At 42.0% G+C, this 26,674-nt stretch overlaps 1 protein-coding gene across 2 annotated transcripts in view; it reads right to left on the minus strand.

Annotated features, from left to right (window-relative positions):
- Positions 1-26,674, minus strand: part of LOC106082806 (uncharacterized protein DDB_G0283357) — a 225,731-nt gene that overhangs the window by 15,813 nt on the left and 183,244 nt on the right. For both annotated transcript variants that reach the window (XM_059363029.1, XM_059363027.1), the window contains exons 3-5: positions 15,219-15,646; positions 9,354-9,505; positions 8,965-9,127 (exon numbers count right to left, since the gene is read on the minus strand). In XM_059363029.1, the coding sequence (XP_059219012.1) occupies positions 8,965-9,127; positions 9,354-9,505; positions 15,219-15,646 (743 nt within the window). The remainder of the gene's footprint in view (positions 1-8,964; positions 9,128-9,353; positions 9,506-15,218; positions 15,647-26,674) is intronic.

Raw genomic sequence — 26,674 nt, forward strand, 5'->3', positions numbered from 1 at the left:
CCTGTTCTCGCGGCAATCGGTCCTATGGACCGGAACGAGCTTGCTCACCTACATGAGCTTGACGAGGACCGCCACCTCCACATGAAAATGTGGCTGCAACAACAACAGTAGAGGAAAAGGTATATTGCCACACTTGAAGATCATGCGCTGCCCATACCAACTCATGATCCAGATTAGTCTGTCTTCTTTATTCTAAAGAGGTTAATAGAAACATATCTTAAGGCAAAGAGTCCTGGAGATCGTCTGTCGACTACTTAGAAGGTTCACTCGCTCTCAAGGAATATACAATGGTAGAATTGCTTGAATGTAAAGCAGAGGTCAATCATTAGGTGTCTGGATTTTCTAGGCTTCAATACCACCGTAAGAAAGTTTAATAATAACTAACGTTGTTCTTCTTTCGGCAAGCTTGGTATCTGTAGCAGGTGCACTGTTTCCTCTCCTTAGTACTATTATCTCTGTATAAAACAGGTACATGGTGGTAGGAGCCCACTGAAGCGCTGAGGTAAGCATGTCTGCCTATGACGCTGAACGCCTGGGTTTGAATTCTGGATATACCATCAGAAAATATTTTCCACGGTGGTTTTCCCCTCTCAATGCTGGCAACATTTGTGAGGGACTATGTCATGTTAAACTTCTCTCTAAAGAGGTGTCGCACTGCCACACGCCGTTCGGACTCGACTATAAAAAGGAGGCCCCTTATCATTGAGCTTAAACTTGAACCGGACTGCACTCATTGATGTGTGAGAAGTTTGCCCCTGTTCCTTAGTGGAATGTTTATGGGCAAAATTTGCATTAGGATTTGCATTTACAAGGTGGTTAAGGGAATGTTTTATGGCACTCTTATAGATACTTCAAGAAGCTATACGTATAGATACCAAGCAATATGGGCTACCGATACTTGTTAATCCATCTAAGACGGAAGTTGTTCCTTCAGTAAGTGATACAAGCTACCCATAGTGGCATCTGTCTCCTTGGGAATAGAGAACGTTTCAAATAACTTCAAATCCAACATTCTAGAACAGTCAAGAAGGGCAACTCTTGCCCTATACATGTATAAGTTTTCCCATGAACATTCAATTAAGGAACAGGGACAAACTTCTCACATATCAATGAGTGCTTTCCGATTCAAGTTTAAGCTCAATGATAAGGGGCCTTCTTTTTATAGTCGAGTCTGAACGGCGTGCCGCAATGCGACACCTCCTTGTGGAGAAGTTTTTACATGGCTGGCATACCAAATGGTACAGTACCTCACAAATGTTGTCAGCATTAGAAGGGGATAACCACCGCTGAAATTTTTTTCTGATGTTCTCGCCATGATTCGATCCTAGGCGCTCAACGTCAATAGTCGGAAACGCTAACCTCTGCGCTACGGTGACCTCCTATACACCTGCAAGAAAGCAATTGCAAAAGTTGTGGGAACTCCAGTTGTCAGGTCTAAAATGATATATTGTGTTGTGGACTGGTGGACAACGCTTCAAAAGTCCTCCTACTCTTTAATAATCAGTCGGATACAAAGGATGACTTGTTTGTGCATAACACATGATGCACTGAATTTAATGCTACACCTAATACCTCTGGACATTGTGCCTTGACAAAAGGTTATGATTCTAAGAGAACTTTCACTTTGGTCATGCGGCGACTACGGACACTGCGTTAACCTTGTTACAATTATCGATGTTTCAGGCAGAGTGGATTATGCATTGCCTGAACCGTTATTTGATAAAAATTACAGTACCGCTATTTCTATTAGAGCTGATTGTACCTACAAAACTCATGGTAATAGAAGTTACGTAGATTCTATTCGGATAATTCCTGGCTAGGCGACCAGGTGGGCGTCGGGGTGTTGCCCGAAGAACTAGGACTGGTCATATCGAAAAGGTTACCCATTCACTGTATTGTGTATCAAGCGGATATCTTTGCAATTAAGGAAGTGGTGGAATGGCTAAGATGTAATGGCACAACAACGATTGGCGTAAATATCTTCTCAGACAGCCAGGAAGCCATCAAATCTTTGGAGAACGTGGTTTTAAATTCAAAGACGGTCCTCGATTGCCACAGATCTCTGACGTGATGGCTGTTCTGTTCAAAATTCACAAATCTGGGTATGCAAATGCAAATTGCAAATTTTGCCCATGAACATTCCACTAAGGAACAGGGGCAAACTTCTCACATATCAATGAGTGCAGTCCGGTTAAAGTTTTAAGCTCAATGATAAGGGTCCTCCTTTTTATAGCCAAGTCCGAACGGCGTGAACGCAGTGCGACACTTCTTTGGAGAGAAGTTTTACATGGCACAGTACCTCACAAAAGTTGCCAGCATTAACATGTTCTGGGTACCGGGCCACAATCCCATGGCAGCCGGTTGTATGTACCGGATTGACTCGATGAATTTCTTCATCGGCAAGGGCTGACGCCTCAGTGTACCACACACTGCTACTACTGCAACAAATGAGCCACAGAGATAGGGCGAGAAGTAGAATTACCATAAACATTCCAGGGGAATATGTGTGTATGCCTCTAGCGTCATGTAATCCTTGCAATTAAAGAAGTGGTGGAATGGCTTAGATGTAATGTCATAATGACAATTGACATAAATAACTTCTCTGACAGATATTAAATCTTTGTTGTTGTTGTTGTAGCAGTTTATTGTGTACTATCTTTCGTCTGCTTGATTCTGTTGAGTGTCAAGACCCAGGAACTCCGCGACTAAGATGGGGTGCGTCCACAGGGATCTGGGTCTGAGTCGAGTGGGTCTGGCCGGGCAGTTAAACAGGTGACGTGTATCGTGCGGTCCCTGGTTACAATCGGGACATACATCTTGCATGTCGGCATCAATCCTAGCTCTGTGGGAATTGAGGCGGCTGCATCTGCCGGAACGTAATTGAGCCAGAAACACTCTGGTTTGCCGGGGGAGGTCGTATTCTTCGGGTGCAATGGGTGGCGGTCGTTCTCCAAGGACTACATTCATCCGGTAGCCAATTAACGCGTCTGCTACCGTGTCTGCATGAATGTTGTTCAGACCCGCTTGATATGCCGCTTGATCTAGAGGTTCTCTCTTGTAGCGCTGGACCTCACGCTCTAGATCGTGTAGATCAACCTTAAGGCTTCTGGGCGGTGGGTATCTATCCACAAGATGATGATTTGGATGATTTCTGCGATAACAGCCCAGAAGGTATTGCTTAGACAGCGTGTAGTTATGTCTTCGCACTGGTAGGATCTTTGTCTCCTGATGGAGGTGGTCCACATGAGAACTAAGGAGACAGCCCGTCGCAGTTCGGAGGGCGGCATTCTGACAGATCTGAATATTATTCCACTGCGTGTCACAAAGTTGACGTGACCACACTGGCGCTGCATAACTTACCACAGACCGGCCAATTGCTTTGTACGTGGTCAACAAGGTTTCTTTGTCTGCACCCCAAGTGCTGCCAGCGAGTGACTTGAGGACCTTGTTTCTACTTTTGACTTTATTGCAGATTGCTGTGGCATGTGGGGAGAAAGTGTAGGAGCTGTCAAATGTGACGCCAAGTATTTTGGGACACTTGATGGTCGGAATCATTTCTCCATCGACCATCACAGTCAGCTCAGAATTCACCTCACGCGTATTTGTAGTGAACAGTGTGGCTGAAGATTTGGTGGCGGATATCTTCAGATTTCTTGCAGCGAAATATGAGGCAAGCTCGTTGAGGTAGACGTTCAACCTATCGCAGATGTCATCAATGGGTGGGGGGCCTGATGCCATGATCGTACAGTCGTCCGCATATGATACGATCTCTATGCCGTCTGGAGGAGGTGGGATGGAGGATAGGTAGAGGTTAAACAGAGCCGGAGATATCACCCCACCTTGGGGAACTCCCTGTTTCACTCTACGGTGTTTTGACTTCTTATCCCTAAATTCCACAAATGACTGGCGGCCATACAGATAATTCGCGACCCAACGTTTCAGGCCTGGCTGGAGGGACGTGATGGCGATGTCGTCAAATAATTTGGCATGGCTGACCGTGTCGAATGCCTTCGATAGGTCCAGTGCCACGAGGACCGTCCTATCACATGGCCTGGGTTGATTGAAGCCACGGCAAATGTGTGTGGTGATGGCATGCAAAGCTGTTGTTGTGCTGTGCAGTCTCCGAAATCCGTGTTGATGCTCGGCGAATGGAAATTCTCCTACGAGGCTCGGGAGGAGTAATGCCTCAAGCGTCTTAGCCACTGGTGAGAGAAGGGAGATCGGTCTGTACGACTCCCCCAAACTCGGGTCCTTACCAGGCTTCAGTAGCGGGATCACTCTGCCCATTTTCCAGACATCGGGAACTATAAGAGTGTTCAATGACAGGTTAAGGACTGTGGTAAGGTACTCAACTCCAGGTAAATCCAGATTCTTCAGCATCAATGTAGAGATTCCGTCGGGGCCCAACGCCTTGGAAGGTTTGGCACCACGGATGACATTCGTAACTTCGCCCACGGTAAATTGTGATGGCTGTTCATCGGCTCGGAGACCACGAATACGGCGAATGGCTCTCCTCCTTGCCCTGTCTCTCTCGGGATGCACAATAAATTGACGGTTGAACAACCTGGCGCATCTCTTCGGATCAGTCACGGTTAACTCGCCAAAAGTGACTGAGGTCCTGTCGTCCCGTCTACCGGGGTTCGAGAGAGATTTAACAGTGGCCCACAATTTGCCTGCACCGGTGCCTAAGTTACATTGCTCCAAGTGTTCCAGCCACAAATTCCGCTTATGTTCGTTGACTACCCTGTTTATTTCCAGATTCAGCTCGCTGATTCTGGGGTTAGCGGGGTCCATAGCACGAATCCCATCACGCTCGTCTGCGAGTACCACTGCTTGCGCCGGGAAATTGGGTCGCACTTGCGGTATTCGACCGGCTGGTATAAAGCGAGCGGCTGCTGCGTTGATGATGTCTCGGAATTTCCTCTCGTCACTCAGGAGATCAGGGGATGCGATTGAGATGTCTGGCGAGCTGCTGCACCTCCTCGTAATCCTAGTGGGGGCATCCTCATTCACCGTGCAAAACGTGGAGCTATCTATCTGCTCTGCCAAAGCTATGCCACGCTGGTCGTTACCTAGGGGAGAATGCCATGACGAGTGATGTGCATTAAAATCCCCCAGAACCAGACGACTATGGCCAGATAGCAACCCACTAATGTCGGGGCTGTAGGCCCGGCCATTAATCGGGACACAGCTACCAACCGGCGGTATATACACGTTGTATATCTCTATCTCGGCAGTACCAGACCTGACTGCTACCCCCATACATTCCATGTATGGGTCACTAGCGTCAAGCGCAGGCGAGATAGGTCTATACTGCACGGAATGGTGTATAACGAAGGCCAATCCCCCACCTCCATTCCTTGAGCGATCCTTACGTAGCACATTGTAGCCGCGACAACTGTGCAAGCTGCAGGTGTTAGTCAGCTTTGTCTCCTGGATCGCTGCGACCGATATGCTCTTCCGACTCATAAAATCTACAATCTCATCAATCTTGCCTCGCAGTCCATTGCAGTTTAACTGCAAGAACGATACATTTCCCGACACTGGCCTGGCAATATTAGGGCTAGGGTGCTGTCGTTGCATAAATTGCCGTACGGGAGAGGTCGGGGGGGTCACATAGTCCGACGACGAGGACGCCGAAGGCGACGACGGCGACGCTTGTGACCCACTGCTGGCTATGTTCGCACAGCACCTAGCGACATAGCCAGTATGACTATACTCCCGTAGCGAGGTTAGGCCAGAGCAAGAATGGAAATGTACCCACTCCAAGCACCGGTTACACCTCACCGACACTGACCGATGATGAAGGCGGTTCTGGCAAACGGAACAGAACCAGGGTCCGGGGTTCTTTTCAATCCCGGCACGGACCAGAAGCGTGCGGAGAAGGCACTCCGGGATGTGCCTCTCCCAAAGAGCAACCATCATGTGGCACAATATAGTCTTGAAGAGTTCAACGCATTGCTGTCGTTGGCTAGGTTAGGTTTAAGTGGCAGTCTGTCATCAGATTCACTTAGGCGTTTTCTTCCATTGTGATACCACAGGAACAGAAGAAGGAAGATGAGTTTTAGTTACTACAGTTGAACCATCCAGATCGCTTTAAAAAGCCTAATAACTTGCGAATGTTCACATTCGCTTAATCAGACAAGTTCTCAAAGAAATGAGAACCTAAAGTGGAACTCCTTCTGAATGCTAGTGCGGGACACGAACACAGAAGGTGTTATATGGTCTCTTCTTCTTCGATGTCCTCACAGCTTCTACAAAAGTCGTTGCTTGCAACCTTCAGTCTGTCAGCATGTTTTCCTATTAGACAGTGACCTGTCATGACGGACACAATGACTGAGACGTTTGTTCTAGCCAATGACAAGAAAGCAGTAAACCTCTTCAAGTCTAGATTAGGCCACATAGTTTTGGAATGCTCACAGCCCCCTCTTTGTGACCATCTTTGTTGTCCTTCGGGCCTGGTCCTGAAAACTTAGCTTACATGTCGCTAGAGACATACCCACAGATTCCACTATCCCTAGAATGTGTAGGGTAGTTCCTAGTCTCCAAGCTCGTCAGCTTTACAATTCCCTTGGTTGGCTAAAACAGAAGTCTTACTCATCTTGACCGAAATGACAGGTCACTATTTCATTGGAAACCATGCTGGGAGTCTGAAGGTTGCAAGTACCGGTATCTATAGTAGATGTTTCGATGTCGAGGAAGAGAAAACTATTGAAGACGTATATGTATGGAATAAACACTATGAAGGCATCGATAAACAGCACTATAGTATTCACATGCCGACGATGCTCCATGGATACAACAGAATTGGATTTTTTACTATTCCAAAAAATGGATCAAAGAAACTGTACTAAGTTTTGTGCAACAAAAAAGCGCGTTTCAGAAGTGTTTCGAGGATTGGAAAAACAGAAAAAATTGCAAAAAATATCTGAGATGGATAACTTTGAAGGCGACGAGGTAGTTATGGATGAATAAAAAACAAGTAAAAGCGTGCTAAGTTCGCCGGGCCGAATATTATATACCCTCCACCATGGAGCGCATTTGTCGAGTTCTTTTCCCGGCATCTCTTCTTAGGCAAAAAAGGATATAGGAAAAAATTTGCTCTGCTATTAAAGCGATATCAAGATATGATCCGGGTTGGACCACAATTAAATTATATGTTGGAGACCTGTGTAAAATGTCAGCCATATGAATTGCCCCCTTTGGGGGCTCAAGAAGTAAAATAGAAATATCGATTTATATGGGAGCTGTATCGGTCTATAGACCGATTCAGACCATAATAAACACGTATGTTGATGAGAGGATGTCATGAGGGGATCAGTCGTTCAAAATTTCAGACAAATCGGATAAGAATTGCGCCCTCTAGAAGCTCAAGAAGTCAAGACCCCAGATCTGTTTCTATGACAGCTATATCAGGTTATGAACCGATTTGAATCATACTTGACACAGTTGTTGGATATCATAACAAAACACGTCGTGCAAAATTTCATTCCAATCGGATAAGAATTGTGCCCTCTAGAAGCTCAAGAAGTCAAGTCCCCAGATCTGTTTTTATGACAGCTATATCAGGTTATAAACCGATTTGAATCATACTTGGCACAGTTGTTAGATATCATAACAAAATACTTCGTGCAAAAATTCATTCAAATAGGATAAGAATTGGGCCCTCTACAGGCTCAAGAAGTCAATATCCAAGATCTGTTTATATGCCAGCTATATCAGGTTATGAACCGATTTGAACCATACTTGGCACAGTTGTTGGATATCATAATAAAATACGTCGTGCAAAAATTCATTCAAATCGGAGAAGAATTGCGCACTCTAGAGGCTCAAGAAGTCAAGACCCAAGATCGGTTTATATGGCAGCTAAATCAAAACATGGACCGATATGGCCCATTTATAATGCCAATCGACCTACACTAATAAGAAGTATTTGTGCAAAATTTCAAGCGGCTAGCTTTACTCCTTCGGAAGTTAGCGTGCTTTTGACAGACAGACTGACGGACGGACAGACGGACGGACGGACAGACGGACGGACGGACAGACGGACGGACGGACAGACGGACGGACATGGCTAGATCGACATAATATGACATGAAGATCAAGAATATATATGTACTTTATGGGGTCTCAGAAGAATATTTCGTGTAGTTACAAACAGAATGACGAAATAAGTATGCCCCCATCCTATGGTGGAGGGTATAAAAATACTTTTTGAAAAAAATTAAAATAGCGGTTATTTTTTATCATACGTATTCAGTATATAAGAGGAAGTGAAAGACTTTTCGCACCTTTTAATGAAGCGCAAGCATTTTAATGCTGCTTTCGAAACTTCAAATATATGTATGATTTGACCAAAGGGCATCACATTGTATCCTTATTACCTGACCATCAAAAGCAACTGATTGCTCTATATCCATAACGACGAATCGACATAAGATTTAGCTTTTATATAAACCGATCTCTTTTGTTGGCTTCGATCTTGGAGGTCACAATTTGTTACTACTAAATTGCCCATGAATATTCTTGAAGGGATATTTCTCTTATATCAATGAGTGAATTTTAACACGACAGGATACCTCACAACCTCAGCGGAATAACCACCGCAGAAAATGTATTTGATGTTCACGCTGGGATTTGAACCCAAGCGTTCGGTGTCATAGGTGAAAATGCTTATAAAAATTGCGCCCTCCAGGTCCAAGTCGAAAGGTCGTACTAATTGCAAATCATTTGTAGTTGTGTTTATCTAAAAGTACATGGGTGCGTATGTGTATCAAATATGTCGTACTACGTAAATCATACGCACCGATGCACCCATTGTAAAGTAAGAGAATACGTATCTCCATTAATGTAGGGTAGATATGTATGAACAAGTCAATCAAGTTTATGGTTAAAAAAATGTGATTTGTGTTATTGCTAAGTAAAAGTTTCTGATTATAATAAGTTCTATATATTCAGACTTACCATCATATCAATCAAATTATTCTCATTAGATTGATTGCTGTTTTGGCTCTCAGGTGAAGTAGAACGTGTCGATGTCAACCCATTGGTGCTGTAGCCATTCTGATAGACCATGGGTATGGAATCCAAGGATAAACCATTGGCCGATGAGGAGTTACTGCTGTCACTGGGGCATATAAAGAATCGAAAAATCATGGCGAAAAAGACAATAAAAATTGTAAATAAAAGATTAAAGTCATTCTCTAGTCTATGGATTTACATACAACACAAAATAACATCATTCACTAAATAACTACAACAAGAAATCAAACAGCAGTACAGAATTGATTGCATAAAACAATGAAATACGAGATATATATCAAACAAGTTGCAATTTTTTGGAATTTCATTACCTGACTAAAGGTGAACTTTGAAAAGAGTTATTATAGAGAGATGTAGGCGTACTGGGCGATAAAGGTGCAGAACAATCGAAGCTGATGTTTCTTTGGAACACCTTGAGTGGTGTATTTTGTTGGTGTTGTTGTGATGGTGCAATATTGTCAAACTAGATTTGTAGTTGTTGTCGTGGTTATATATGGTAAATATTTATTTTTTTTTGTTAAGTTATAAAATTAGCAGTAGTAGAAGTAGAAGTAGAAGAAGAAGTGATGATGGTGGTATATAAGTACAAGAAGTCGTTAGTTAAAGCATTACACAGTGGTGGTGGAGTTGAAGGTGATGAAAAGAAGATCCAGATTATTTAAGAAGTGGATGGAAACCATGAAAAAATAGAAAAAGAAATAATTTTAAATAAAAAAATTTCATAGAAATGCAAAAAATAGTAGATAATATATATTTATTGTGCTTAGAGTAGACGAAATATAGGTCAAATACATAAAGGTATGGTGCGTGAATAACTCAAAGAAATTTTAAAATTGATCGACATAATAATTTTTTTAGATAGAAGCAGCATACCCATGTCTTAGGAGGCGATCAGTGGATATCGCCCAGCATGAAGTTGTGCATAAGGCAGAAGTATATTTCGATGCTAAGATATATACGAGGAGGTATGTATTGCCATCGAGAGGGCTTGTTAACTATGTGATAACCATCACATTGACCCTATGCTTAGATCAGTACGGAGTAAACGGATCCCTACCGACTGGATAAAACACATGCTAAGATTGGATACAATACCATTAGATTAAGGATTGCAAAATGCAAATATTGCCCATGAAAATTCCACTAAGGAACAGGGGCAAACTTGTCACATATCAGTGAGTGCAGTCCGATTCAAGTTTTAAGCTCAATGATAAGGGGCCTCCTTTTTATAGCCGAGTCCGAACGGCGTACCGCAGTGCAACACCTCTTTGGAAAGAAGTTTTACATGGCACAGTACCTCACAAATGTTGCCAGCAGTAGGAGGGGAAAATCACCATTGGAATTTTTTTTCAGATGGTCTCGCCATGATTTGAACCCAGGCGGACATGCTAACCTCTGCGCTACGATGGCCTCCATAAAGGATTATGTGAGTATATTAAAGAAGAAGTAAAAAAGTGACGGAGGTTTAAAACCATTTATCGATTGGGTCTCAAGTATCTGATCGGAAACCTCTTCCCTTCTTTCCAGGTTTTATAATCGAGGCAACGATTGGAAACCTGAAAGGAAGGGAAGAGGTATTCGATCGGATACATGAGTTGAACCTTGAAGTCGAGTGTGAGGCACTGCTGCCATCGGCACAGACTTGAATTGAGTGAACTCTGAAATTGCCGTATAGAAGATCATATTAGATGGATGGATCAAAGCTAGGGGACAGAGTGGGCCTGGGGGTCTATATTGAGAACCGATCTGTTTTAGACTGCCTGACCATAATACGGTCCTGCAGGCGGAGGTCCGGGCGTTCACGGAATGCGTGAGGAGGTACAATACTAACGCGAGGACGTCGAGTGTGAATATCTTTACCGACAGTAAAATTGCTAAAAGGCCAAAAACAACCAGGACGGTACGGTCACGAACAGTCTTGCAGTGTAAGAAGAGTAACGCCTTCTCTGATGGCAAAACCCGCATCGTTTGGGTGCCGGGCCATAACGGTGTAAAGGGAAATGAAAGGGCAGACGATTTGGCGGTGGAGGCCAGAGGACTGCCGTCAATAACCTTGGTTAACCCGAAGCCTTTCGGGTCGACGCAGTCCGAGTTAAGGCAGTGGGCGACGAATGCGCATGCAACCCTGTGAAACAGCGAAACGGTCGGTAGAATGGCGACATCCTATTGGGGGATCCTGGGAGAAGATGAGCCTATTGCTGAAAGGAAGTAAGAAGGAGGTAAGTAAAGCTATTGGTATCATGACGGGACACATAGGACTACGAGCTCACTTATGTAAAATCGATGCAGCAAGTTATAGCATGTGTAGGGCATGTGGGGAAGATGATGAGACGTTGGAGTATTTCCTCTGTCATTGTCCGGCTTTCGCGTCTAACAGATACCGGCGCATAAGTGGGGACACAATACCAGACATGAAACAACTTAGGGAATTGGTATTGAAAACAATTAAGGATTTTTTAAGTAGCGCGGAATTACTAACTTAAAATTTTCTTTTTAGAGGTTATTTTATAGTTTTTCGAGCGCACAACAAGCCGACTACTGGCTTAAGTGTATGTCCATAGTGGCATGGGGCGGATTAATATCTCCACCCTCTTTTCTACCTAACCTAATTAACTATGACAGAATATTTGATTCACTAGCCGAACGAAGTATAGCATCCAAGCTCCTCGGTCTTCTGCGCTCATTCTTAAATCTCTTACACCAAGATTCGAGGTGTCTCCAACTACTTTTTTTGCATAAAACCATGACGGTTGTGGATATCAATAAAATTCTTTATTTCTGTCCATTATGAATGGAACTCGATTTCTTTTGCATGGCCACCACGGGCATGCTTGCAGAAGTCCAGACGCTAAACCCAATTTTCTAGGGTTTTCAAGCATAAATCGGGCGATACTACTGCAATTTCGCACTCAATATTCGTTACAAGTTCGTCAATAGTCGCTGACTTCTTGGCATAGATTATAGACTTGACGTAGCCCCACAGGAAATAGTCTAACGGCGTCATATCGCACGACCAAAGCGGCCAATTTCGTGGACCATTTCGTGCGATAACACGTTCTCTAAACTTGGTTTCCAATAAATTGATGGTGACATTCGCTGTGTGGCTTGTGGCGTCGTCCTGTTGGAACCACATGTCCTTCAAGTCCATATCGTCCAATTGGGGCCTAAAATATTCTATGGTCATTGAACGGTAGCTATTTTCATTCATAGTAAAGTGCCGGTGTTGATCATCACAGAGGAAGTACGGCCCAATGACGTCGTCGGCCCATAAACCACACCAAACCGTAATTTTTTCGGGATGCAATGATGACTCATGCAGTACGTGTGGAATGCTGTCTGACCTTAACGCATATTTTGCCAAAAATAAGCCTCATCGTTGAAGATGATTTTTCGTTGAAAATCCGAATCATTTTCAAGTTGGTGCTCAGTCCAATTCACGAACATATGACGGTTCTGGAGGTCAAGCGGCTTCAGTTCTTGCGTCAATTTGATCTTGTAAGGATGTAGGCCAAGATATTTCGCCACATCGACATCACAGAAATGCCCAACGCTTGAGAACGAAGTATGAGAGATACATTTGGGCTTTCTTCAACTGAAACCTCAGCGGTAGCAATATTCTCGACACATTGGGCACTTCTTTCACTAATACGTCAACATTTTGCACTGGTCCAGTGGATTCAAATTTTTCCACTAGACGCTGGTATGACAATTTTTATACCCTACACCACTACTGTGGTACAGGGTATTATAATTTAGTGCATTTGTTTGTAACACCCAAAAGAAGGAGAGATAGACCCATTGATAAGTATACCGATCGACTCAGAATCACTTTCTGATTCGATTTAGCTATTTCCGTCTGTCTGCCTGTCTGTCTGTCCGCCCGTCTGTCTGTCCATCTGTCCATGTTAAATTGTCTACAAACTACAGGTCGCAATTTTCATCCGATCGTTTTCAAATTTGTTACAGGCATGTTTTTCGGCCTAGAGACGAACCCTATTGAAATTGGAAAAAATCGGATCAGATTTGGATATAGCTTCCAAATATATGTTCGTCCGATTTGCATTAATAAGGCAATAAAAAGGTCATTTGTTAACCGATTCTCTCGAAATTTGGCACAAAGGATTTTCTTATGACTCTCGGCATTACTGGTGTATTTCATAGAAATCGGTTCAGATTTAGATATAGCTCTAATATATATATATATATATATATATATATATAGCCCGATTTTCACTCCTAGAGCCATTGCAAGCGCATTTATTAACCAATCCTCCTAAAATTTTGTACAACGCCTTGCTCGACGACTACCACAATATCTAAGAAGTTTGCTTGAAATCGGTTCAGATTTAGATATAACTCCCATATATATGTTCGTCCGATTTGCAGTAATAATGCAATAAAATGGTCACTTGTTAACCCACTCTCTCGAAATTTGGCAGGACGGATTTTCTTATGACTCTCGATATTACTGGTGAATTCCATGGAAATCGGTTCAGATTTAGATATAGCTCTCATATCTATGTACCGCCCGATTTTCACTCCTCGAGCCACTGCGAGCGCATTTATTCACCAATCTTTCCAAAATTTTGTACAACGCCTTGCTCAACGACTACCACAATATCTGAGAAGTTTGCTTGAAATCGGTTTAGATTTAGATATAGCTCCCATATATATGTTCATCCGATTTTGAGAAATATTGCAATAAAGTGCTCATTTGCTAACCGATTCTCTTGAAATTTGGCAGAAAGGATTTTTTCTTTTACTCTCGACATTTTTGGTGAATTTCATAGAAATCGACTTTAATCGAGGTTTAGATATAGCTGTCATATACGTAAATCGCCCGATTTCCACTCCAAGAGCCACTGCAAGCGCATTTATTGACCAATCTTGCCAAAATTTTGCACAACGCTTTTCTCAACAACTACCACAATATCTGAGTTTGCTCAAAATCGGTTCAGATATAGCTCCCATATTTATGTTCGTCAGATTTTGGCTAATTTGCCGTAATGTTGTCATTTGTCAACCGTAGTTATTAAAGTTTGAACATATGCTCGAAATGTAATACGGATTGTTTAATAACTCATCTGAAAATATCCGCCGAGGTCCATCAATATTGGTTTAGAATTGAATATAGCCCCACTTTGTACTTATAGGGAAGGTGTAGGGTATTATACAGTCGGCACCGCCCGACTTTTGCCCTTCCTTACTGGTTATAGATTATAGCCGAGTCTGGATAATCCGAGAATAAAATAGTTCCACTATGATCTGGTAGGACGATTATGACAATCATAAATTGGACGTAGCGCTCTTATCGTTGGGCCCATTGACTCCGAATTTCGGTAGTCAATTTTAATAATTTCGACTCGTTGTTGGCTCGAATATCCTTCCATCATAAAGTGGCAAACCTTACTGAAGCAGAATGTTAAAAGGGTGGCAAAAAATGTGGCGGCGTTTGCTGACGCTATTGGTCTACTTTTGCAGCGTCCCTGTTGTAAACCCCGTTACCTTGAAACATCCCCCATATGTAACGAACACCTGATTTAAGGTCTAAGCTCTACAGCACTGTAATCTGTGTTAGGAGTCCTCCGTCATCTTTGGGTTCAAATCAGACTAAATTTGGATATAGCTGTCATATATACCGATTTACGGTCTTTCGGACATAAATGGCTTCATTTTTCCTCGATTTCGCTGAATTTCGAAACAGTGGGGTGTGTTAGACCTTTGAAGTCCGTGCTGAGTTTGGCCCAGATCTGACCTTATTTCGATATAGCTGCTACGGCTTTATAAATGCTGCCCTATCACCGGATTTTGTCAAAATGTGCTACCTGAGGTGGTAGGTATCCAAAGTTCGCCCCGGCCAAACTTAATGCCTTTTCACCTGTTTTTCTTAAATTTTTCCATCTAGTATTGGAGTAATATGCAAACATGAGAACATCTTAGAGACACAAGGTAATTTTTCCTATTACTCCCAAGTGTGGCATTTATTTCGTCTACCCTAACACTCCTCATGAGAGTTTTAGATAAAGTGGAAAATTATGCAAATTAAAATCAATATCAACAAATCATGTGAATGGATTTCAAGTGCATTTTTAAAGTGCTTGTGAGAAAATCGAATGCAAAAAAAGTGTCAATGGAGTGAGAGAGAGGGGAAAGGAGGCCATCTCTCAACAACTTACCTGGAACATGTCGTAAGAATTTCCTGCAGTTGAAGTGCCAGGCGAAATGGAAGATTGCGTTGAACTCGGCGTTAGAGGCATATAGGCGGCGGCCAAGGCATTTGCATTGCTGTTGTTGCTGCCACTGTTGCTGTTGTTGTTGTTATTATTGCTGCAATTCAAGACATCAATGTTGTTGGATAGGCCACCATTGACAGCATTGGATGATGTGATGATTCCAGCACCATGTCCATTACCAATGGCTAAATTGCTGACAACACCAACACCACCAACGATGTTACCGCCTCCACCAACGATACCACAACCTTTGACATCAACTGAGTTGCTGCCTACGCTGCCCAAATTTAATATGTTATTGGTCATAGTTGTTGTTGTGGCATTCGAACGACTGCCCAAGCCAAGAAATTCAGCCGTCAATGCAATGGGATCTGCAATGAAGATAACACATAGAAGAGAGTGAGAGAGAGACAGAGAGAGACGAAAAAGAATAAGAACAAATTACACATACATTGGCAGTGGAGAAACACATACAAGAGCAAACACATATAAAAAAAAGAAAACTCCTTTATGTTGAAATGGTATAAAGACATTTAAACAAACAATTTCTTAGAGGTTGCCTTCGAAGAGTAGAGTCATAGAAAAAGGAAGATGATTTTACATAAACATAATGTTTCCATATCAACTTCATTGAATGGCCATAAAGCTTATGTTCACTGTAGTGCAATATCTTTATGCTCACACGATAACGGGCCACAGAGAGGAAGTAGTCGAAACCGGAAGTTGCACTACACAACACATGTTATCGAGTATAACCAAATATGGTAATATGGAAATGTTATCTAAGACTTCTGGTGTTTCTCCCTCGTACTTATTGTTGTAGGGAATGTTCTTTGGCTTATTTTCAAAGAACTTATATCCTGTAATTAAAAATCATATCCATTGTTATGGTGTTGAAAGTTGGGTTATCTTTTTTGAGTAGTTTTTGACAAGAAAGAAAATAAGAAAATTCATTGTAAAATTCTGTAAATACTTTATAAAAGTCTCAATAAGGGGTCAGGTGGCACTGACTTGTACTTAACTACTGAGTGCCAATATTTCTCCAAATGTCAAGGCAAGTTATTGGCGCCTTCAAATAACCTATGGTCAACATCAGCGTCTGTTCGCAGTTTAGGACAGCTGAAGGCGAACGTCGGATCTTGGAGCAGGGGGCTCGCAACATCGAGTATTACATGTGCGATCCTACATAACCCATGCGGTTGGGTCCCTGAGCCAGTAACCCATAAAAACTATAAGGATTACTCTGAAAGACAAAAGAATAGTAAAAACGGACACCACCAACTTGGACAAGCCTAGCAAACCAAAGAGGGATTATAATCTGGGGATGGAATATCTGGACTCTTTGAAGATAAGGTGCTGTATACGCACTGACGGAAGTATTGTGGGAGTACAAGGCCGATATTATTGCCTTACAGGAAGTGCGATGGACGGGGAATGGCGTCACAACACCAAACCGTGATGAACTATACCATAGCTGCCATAACACGAGGCATGAATTTGGCTGTGGATTTGTCTTTAGTTGGACACTAAAACACCCTGTCTCTAGTTTTATTCCGGTGGGTTAGAAGCTAGCCACAATCCGCATAAAAACCAAATTTTTCAACGTCAGCTTTATTTGTGACTATGCCCCAATGGAAGACAAGGACGAGCAGACCAAGGATATTTTCTACGAGCGCCTAGAGAGAGGATATTACAGCTGCCACGGCCATGATTTTCGTGCGTATTTGGGGAAGGAAAATATCTTTGGCCCAAATTTTTCAACGTCAGCTTTATTTGTGGCTATGCCCCAATGGAAGACAAGGACGAGCAGACCAAGGATATTTTCTTCGAGCGCCTAGAGAGAGGATATTACAGCTGCCACGCCCATGATTTCAGTGCGTACTTGGGGAAGGAAAATATCTTTGGCCCAACAGTCGGAAAATTTAGTCTGCAGATTAAATAATCCGCATAAAACCAAGAAAAGGACGAGCAGACCAAGGATATTTTCTACGAGCGCCTAGAGAGAGGATATTACAGCTGCGACGCCCATGATTTTAGTGGGTACTTGGGGAAGGAAATTATCTTTGGCCCAACAGTCGGAAAATGTAGTCTACAGACTAAATAATCCGCATAAAAACCAAATTTTTTCACATCAGCTTTATTTGTGGCTATGTCTCAATGGAAGACAAGGACGAGCAGACCAAGGATATTTTCTACGAGCGCCTAAAGCGAGGATATTACAGTTGCCACGCTCATGATTTTAGTGCGTACTTGGGGAAGGAAAATATCTTTGGCCCAACAGTCGGAAAATTTAGTCTACAGATGCATGAAAACAACAGAGGCGGGTCTTGATCAGCAAGGGGAAAGGAGGTCCAGAATCGTCTTACAGGACACAGCGGGCAAACTGTTGGAGCGTTCAATAAAGCCTAGACTCACGGAGTCCAACGCCGTAGGAGGAGGATTTTCGAGATGGCAACTTGGCTTCCGCCCATGGAAGTCGACAATAGGGGCCCTAAAGGACGTAGTTGAGGTTCTGGAAGCAGCTTAACGGACCCATTGTCCTTTTGGCAAAGCTGGACGTTTATAACGCTTTTAACATGGAAATTTTGCGGGCCATGAAGATGGACATAAAGTGCCAGAGTATTTGATGAGGATCATGAGAAGTTATCTGAGTGACCGGTTGTTCTTCCCCACAACCACCGAGGGTATGAAGTAAAGTCGGGCGCTACACAAGGTTCCACAATTGAGCCCTACCTCTGGAACATCAGCAACGACAAAATACTGAGGATACCAGTAAACATATTTCTGGTCGGATACCCAGACGACATTGCCTATCTGAATGTCATCATAGCAAGAAATGCGGGCGAGGTACAACGAAGAATACAGCAGGCCATGAGCAGGAATAAACATTAGTTATAATCCCATGGTCTAAAGCTGGCAATGCAAAAGAATGAGCTATTCCTGCTCACGAGGAAACTCACTCCCACAGATATAAACAATCGGATCGATGACCTCGTCTTACCCACTAGAAGGCATGTTAAATACTAAGGAGAACGATTCGACACCGAATTGGCATTTACAGACCAGATGCAGTGTGCGAGCAACAATTGCGGCGAAGACAACCGCCCAATTAGAACGATTAATGACGAACATTGCAAGACCTCTGCCAGGCAAACTTGAGGCCTGCAATAGCAAGGAAATGAGTTTTGAGGTAAATCCCTATAGATCAAATAAAGAGCTAAAGCGCTGCTTTCGGCATCGATGACGGCCGCTGTCAGAGTTATGTCATCTTACCGAACAGTATCTGAACCTGCAGTTCTCGTCATTGCCGGTATGGTGCCAATAGATACACAGGCCCTAGAGCGGGTGAAAATATATAACGTCAAGCTGAACATCCAACAAGACAGATGGAGTAATGCCACGCGAGGCAGATGCACCTTTCAGCTCATCCCCAATATACAACAATGGATCAGATCGGTAGTAAGAAAGGCGACGTAAACTTCTATTTGACGCAAGCAATATCTGGACATGGATAGTTCCGCAAAGTACCTACACAGAATGAGAAAATGCAGCTCACCATTCTACACCTACGAAGAAGAACAGGTGGTGGATGATGAAGAGCTCACGGTCTTCCACTGTCACCGATGGTGCGATAGCCGGGCACGACTAGAACGGCAGATCGGTGAAATAATAGCGGAAAACCTAACAACGAAGATGTGCAGCAGAGATCCTCTCTGAAGAGCTGTGACAACTTTTGTGTGATATTCGACAAGACACGCTGGGCATTTGGCAGTCAAGACAGAATAACGAAACGTGAGACAGATGGACTTTTAAGCTCATCCCCGATTTACAAAAATGGAACGGATCGGTAGAAAGAAAGATGACGTAAACTTTTTTTTGGCGCAGGAAAAAGCTGGACACGGATAATTCCTCAAGTACCTACACAAAATGGGAAAATTTAGCGTACTATTCTGCAACTACGAAGAAGAAGAGGTGATTGATAATGCAAAGCTCACGGTCTTCCACTGTCACGACTAGAAGAGCAGATCGGTGAAATAAGAGCGGAAAACCTAACAACAAAGATGTGCAGCAGATATCCTCTCTGAAGAGCTGTAACAACTTTTGCCGAAGAAACCCTACGGGAAATGTGTATTGCCCCAAACTGCTCCAAATATACCGGTCCTTAACTGTAGAATTAGTTATCTGTCACAGGACATATCCTACAGGGAACGCAAGTTTCAATTGCCATAACTAATTATTGTTAAAAATTGCTTATCCGTTAAATATATTTGCTTATTAACGTTATCTCCCTTAAAAATACTTGCAAAGTATACTCATCCTTTTCGAACTGTCCCAGGACCTATACTACGGTGTTAGAATGGTGGCAATTCGTCACCTCGAGGGACAAACTCTTATAAAGGGACCTATCCCGTGACAGGTTTGGGACCTTTTCCATTTTCCGAAGGGGATACTCAGGTCAAAGAAAAGAAACTTTGACGCGACATGAATGATGTAGCGACTGCTATATGGAGAGGGCCAAAAGGGGATCAACCTCGAAATAATGTGAGAGCGGTGCCGAGATGGTTTACATGTCCCGAGAGATAAGATGGGTGTTTAGCCGGTAGAAACCGAGATTGGCATATGGCGACGGTCATCGTAAGATGTGTAATGCATTTTCTGACCTTATGGCCAAGTTAATGGCACCCACCCATTGCTCCCACTCTATATTTGGTCCAAAAGTGTGAGAGCAGTACAAGTACTGAATGGAAAGTTAGTTTCACGCTCACACCGGCTTATTCGAATTGCAGACTGGCTGCTGGCGGAGGATCGGAACCAGCAGAAGAAGAAAAGGGAGTTCTGTTACAGCAGCCGTTAAGAACAGGTTCTCATAGAGAATAGCCAGAAGGCGAAATTGGCCTACTTTTGTTTCGAGACCCTATGCTAGTGCTAATGCCGATGGCATATCTGCGGATCTGCACTTGTGATGACTGGACTCTTTAGAGATAAGTCCAGTGTCCAGACATCACAAGTGCAGATTCGCAGATATGCCATCGGCATTGGCACTAGCATAGGATCTTGAAACAAAAGTAGGCCAATTTCGCCTTCTGACTATTGAGAGAATAGAATCGTCATTATATCCTTGTTGATTATTAGAGTCAATTTCCTTTCTGTTTCAAGGTTGACAATTCGTATTCCAATGTAAAAATTGATCTTTTGTCGCCGTAAGAAAAATCTAATCTGGCTGTTATGGCCCCAATATTCAAGACTGTGTTATACGAACTTGGCACTGTATCTGGCGAATTATCGCTACCGCCTGATAATACCTTGAACTATTGTGTTGCCCAAAAAGTAATTGCGAATTTTTCATATAGTCGGCGTTGACAAATTTGTTCACAGCTTGTAAATCTGTAATTGCATTCTTTCTTCTGTCAGTTATCAGCTGTTGCTTTTAGCTTTCTTTAGAAAAAAAGTGTAAAAAAGTATATTTGATTAAAGTTCATTCTAAGTTTTATTAAAAATGCATTTACTTTCTTTTAAAAAATCCGCAATTACTTTTTGGGCAACCCATACATTCGTATCTCTCAAATAGCCTATACGGTGTTGTGGCTGCCTGTCTCCAGGACACATATTTCCCAACATCGCTTGAAACCTCCGGTATCGACTTGACAATGTCCCAAGATTCATCACATCCTATGCCGTCGACTATATCGATTGGCCGAAACTGTTTCCTGTCCTGTATGAGTCTCTCAATCTGAGCCAGTTTCTTTTCTAGAGTCTCTATCGTCGACTGATTATGTGGTCTCGTTTGCTCAGTGACGGTTCTGATTGCTGCCTCAATCATAGTTTGTAACGTTGCAGGGTCCATGGTCGTATTTAACTTTTCGTTCAAACTGCCATAAAAAATGGGGTGTTTTTAGGCGTGTGATTTTCAAAAAGAAAACAGTTTTATAATTCACTGTTACGACCCAGAATTTAGCTTTTGTTTTAGTTGAAAATGATTCGGGCAAGGAAAAAAATCCCTGACTATGTAATAAAATGAAATCAAATCTTGACCTAAGATAATTTTTATCTTATTAGACCAGAGCAATATAAACAAATCAAATGGAAACATTTATTTTGCTCGGCCTACGCTACTATAAATGGGAAAATGCAGTGAAAAAAATAAAATCAAAAATTTCCCCCACACATTCCCATTTGTATTGTGTCAGTATGTATTTGGTGATATTTCATGCACTCTGCTGCATATTATGGTCGATGAAAATGAACAAACATTCAAATTGTCACAATAATTCAAATAAACAAATAAAACAGCAGTGGCACAAAAACAACAACAACCACAAAAAACAGCAGCAGCAGCAGCAGCATTGCCATTTCTATGCGACCAATTTTGAATTGTTGTCGACGAGGAGCAACAACTTCCGCATATTCTCATATGACTGCAGCAAAGGCAGAGAATGTAATAAGCAAATATGAGTGCGAGGAGTTACAAGGATATAATTTTATCGCCATACATACATAAATTAGTTTATATAGGCATATGGGTGTGTGTTTATGGTGGTAACTGTGTGGGTAGCACAAAATTTGTATATAAAAATGGCTCGGCCAAAAGAAGTTTCTAATCTTGATGTTTGCTCCACATAGAGTATGGAAACTTCCTTTCCTGCGAAGACAAGTTTAGAGGATTCTTTGCTTTGTAAAACTCGAAGATTTGGAACAATTGTTGCAAATTTTAATAGAACAATGGGTAAATAATGTCCACAAAACTCTCCCTAAAATACCAGGGCTGCTCAATGATATAAGAAATTCTTTAAACTATTGACAGCAAACAATTCGTAAAACGAACAAGTAGGTTAGATAAGGTTTAAGTGGTAGTCTGCCATTAGACTCACTTAGACGTTTTCGTCCACTATGATACTACAGGAACGGGAGATTGAAGATGCCTTTTAGTTCCTACCATTGAACCATCCAGATCGCTTTAAAAAGCCCAACAACTTGCGAAGGTTCACATCCGCTAAATCATGTAAGTTGTCCAAGAAATAAGAACCTAAAGTGTGACTACTTCTGATTGCTAGTGCGGGACACACATACACAGCAGATGTTCTATAGTCACTTTTCTCTCGACATCTTCATAGCTTCCGCAGAAGTCGTTATTTGCTATCTTCAGCTTGTCAGCATGTTTGCCTAAGAGACAGTGCTCTGTCAGTGGTGAACACAATGACTGAGACGTCTGTTCTAACCAGCGACAGCAATGTGGTAGATTTCTTCTAGTCTAGATTGGGCCACATAATTTTGGAGGTTTCACAATCCGAACTATGCGACCATCTGTCATATGTTGCCCTTCGGTCCTGAACATTAAGACTTGGCTTACATGTTGCTAGAGGCATTACCACAGATTCTAATTCCCCAGACATGGGTAAAGTGGTTCCTAGTCTCACAAGCTCGTCTGCTCTACAATACCCAGGGATATCTCTGTGGCCCACCACACAGTGCAAGTGAATTTTGAACTGTTCAGCCATCGCGTTGAGAGGTGTGTGCCACTCGAGGACTATATTCAAATTCAGAAATATGTTCTATACATGACACTGATACTACCCGTGTTGTTATATGGTTCTGAGGGATGGTTACTTGTGAAAGCAAACGAGGCAGTGCTTGGAGTGTTTGAGAGAAAGATTCTTCGTAAAATATATGGACCAGTTTCCGTTAATGAAGAATATCGGCATCGTATGAATCACGAGCTGTATGACGAAGATAGCATAGTTACACGTATCAAAATATAACGGTTGCATTGGCTAAGTCATGTTGTCAGAACGGAAGAAGAAGCTCCAGCTAAGGAGTCTAAGGATGGAAAGATCAAGTGGTGGGAGACACCTCGAAACATGGTGTCGGAGATTATAAGATGAGCGCAGGAGATCGAGGCCCTTGGAACGCTATTCTAAATTCGGCTATTGGAACAAATGTTCTGTCGTAGCCAATTAAAATAAAAAGTTCTACAGGGATGAGAAAATTTGTATGCCAATCATCGTTATGACATGATATCTTGACCAATCCACCACTTCTTTAAATCCAAGGATCTCCGCTGGATTCACACTACAGTGCTATGACCGATTTCAGAGGCAATGACCGATTTCAGAGGCAATGACTGGTTTCAGAGGCAATGACAGGTTTCAGATTTGTATACCCTACACCACTACTGTGTTTTTTTTTTGGCCTGGAGACAAAGCCTATTGAAGTTGGAAAAAAATCTGTTTAGATTTAGATATAGCTCCCATATATATGTTCGTCCGATTTGCAGTAAAAATGCAATAAAATGATCATTTGTTAACCGAATCTCCCGAAATTTGGCAGGAAGGATTTTCTTATGACTCTAGACATTACTGGTTAATATCATAGAAATCGGTTGAAATTTAGATATAGTTCTCATATATATATGTCGCCCGATTTTTACTCCTTGAGCCATTGCAAGCGCATTTAGTGACAAATCTTCCCGAAACTTTGTGCAACGCTTTTCTCGACGACCTCCACGAAATCGGTTTAGATTTAGATATAGCTCCCATATATATGTTCGTCCGATTTGCAGTAAAAATGCAATAAAATGATCATTTGTTAACCGAATCTCTCGAACTTTAGCAGGAAGGATTTTCTTACGACTCTCGACATTACTGGTAAATATCATAGAAATCGGTTGAAATTTAGATATAGTTCTCATATATATATATATGTCGCCCGATTTGTACTCCTTGAGCCATTGCAAGCGCATTTACTGACCAATCTTCCCAAAACTTTGTGCAACGCTTTTCTCGACGACTTCCATTATATCTAAAAAGTTTGCTCGAAATCGGTTCAGATTTAGATGTAGCTACCATATATATGTTCGTCCGATTTTGAGAAATATTGCATTAAACTGCTCATTTGTTAACTGATTTTCCCCGAAATTTGGCAGGAAGAATTTTCTTATGACTCTCGACATAATTGGTGAATTTCATAGAAATCGGTTCAGATTTAGATATAGCTGCCACATACGTATATCGCCCGATATTCACTTCTAAAGACACTGTAAGCGCATTTATTGACTAATCTTGCCAAAATTTTGTACAGCGCGTTCCTCGACGACTACCACAATATCTAAGAAGTTTGCAAGAAATCGGATTTAAATATAGCATATATATGTTCGTACGATTTTGAGAAATAATACAATAAAGTGCTCATTTCTTAACTCTCAAAATTTGGCAGGAAGGATTTTCTTAAGTCTTTTAATATAACGGGTGAATATTATAGAAATCGATTCAGATTTATATGTAGCTGCTGTATGTATTTATCGCCCCTTTTTTACTTTTTACTTCTAGGGTTACTGCAAGCGCATTTATTGACCACTATTGCCAAAATTGTGGACAACTCTTTTCTCGTTGCACCATATTGTGGTAGGTTATGAAATGAAGAGAAGTTTGCTAGAAATCGGTTCTGAATATAGATATAGCTCCCATATATATGTTCGTCAGATGTTGGGTAATTTGCAGTAATGTAGTCATTTGTCTGCCGTAGTTATTACAGTTTTAACATATATGCTCGAAATTTGATACGGATTGTTTAATAACCCATCTGAAAACATCCGCCGACGTCCATCAAAATTGGTTCAGAATTAGATATAGCTTCCACTTTGTACCTATTGTGTAGGTGTAGGGTATTATAAAGTCGGCACAGTCCGACTTTTGCCTTTCCTTGCTGGTTTTAGGTGTTAAAGTCTATCGCCATTTGTATGAAGTTTTCGTAATTTTCCTCGTGTTTCTTTGTTTGTCCGACCTCGTTCAACCTAATGTTGAAGGTAATTTTGTCTTTCATGTTTATAAGGATTCAAGTGCCCGAATTTGCCCTAAAAAGGGGAAAATAAGTAAATTTTTATGTATAGCTCTGATACAAATCCATCTCAGAATTGATTTCATGAGCCCCTACAGGTCGCAATTATTATACGAAATGCCTAAAATGTTCACACTGGTATGGTCTAATCGGTCCATAACCTTATATATAGCTCCAATATAAACCGATCTCCCGATTATACATCTTCAGCCCATAGACGGTTAAATGCTTTTCGATTTGGCTTAAATTTTGCACTTTCATTTCTGCTATTACCCCCAACATCCCAGCCAAGTATGACCTCGATCCATATGAGTCGATCCATAGCCTGATATAGTTCCCATGTAAACCTATCTACAATATATCTGGTTATGAATCGATTCAAGCCATACTTGGGTTGGATATTGAAGGCAACAAGAGAATTTATCGTGCAAAATTTCAGCCAAATCGGGTAAAAATTGCTTCATTAAGGGGCTCAAGAAATATAATTGGAAGATCAGTTTATATGGCAGCTATGTCAGGTTATGGACCGAATTGAACCATATTTGACATGTATGCTGGCGGTCATTGAAGAGGTTAGTATGTAAAATTTTAGCCATATCGAATAATAATTGCGCCCGGTAGGAGCTCAAGAACTCAATTTGGAGGAGGTTAATTCAACGTCCACCGCTGAAAGTAGGCGGAGCTTAGATCATATTGACTTGACGTTTTGTTAGGGTCATCTTGATGACCCCCACAGTCGCTTGTACAAAATTTTATAGTCCTTGCTGCTTTCTGTGATTTGTTGCCTCGAAAACCCCTCATTGGGCCCATAGTGTAGTGGTCGCATAACCTTCTCGATATAACCAATCCTAGTTTTTCAGAGTACACTTCAAAGCCCATATAGTCGTTAAGTGTCGAACCATCCGTTTAGAAGTCTATGTAACTCTACGAGGGCTGCTTTATAAGTTTCTGTTCTAGGCAACACCAGGTGTTGCCAGGTGCAATCTGGCATTTGCGTCGGAAAGTTCACAAGTTCTAGCATAATCGTACTCAGATCATTTTGGCATACCATCATTTGTGTTGTTTACAGTGATTCGAAAAAGCTAATTTGACAAAAAATGGAATTAACCACCAACAATTATTTTGTATCTTCCATACTAACCTACTCAATCTGTGCAATTGTCAAGAAATTGGTTCAGACTTTTTGTTTTTGTACGGAACAAACAAACATACAAACAAATGGACAATGTCTAGTAATTAAACACGGAAACTACTATTTGACACACATTTCCTGGGAAACACTTCAAAGGCTAGCGTAGCACCCGAAGAGGTTGTCACCGATATGCATTCGTCTGAAAACTCTAAAGCGATGCGAATCGTAACGTAACTGTGAATGGTGAGCGCTATCGTGAGATGAGGTGGAGACGGCCCTGCACGAGGTTGTGCATAAAATAGAAGAATCCTTCGACATACACATTGGCGGTTTGCATTGACATTGAGGGGGTGTTTAATAATGAGCGGAACGACACATTGATCCCATCCTTAGACCAGTACCGGGGGGAACAGGTACTTAGAGAGTAGATAAACTA

This window comes from Stomoxys calcitrans, chromosome 2 (genome assembly GCF_963082655.1).
Source record: "Stomoxys calcitrans chromosome 2, idStoCalc2.1, whole genome shotgun sequence".
NCBI lineage: Eukaryota > Metazoa > Arthropoda > Insecta > Diptera > Muscidae > Stomoxys > Stomoxys calcitrans.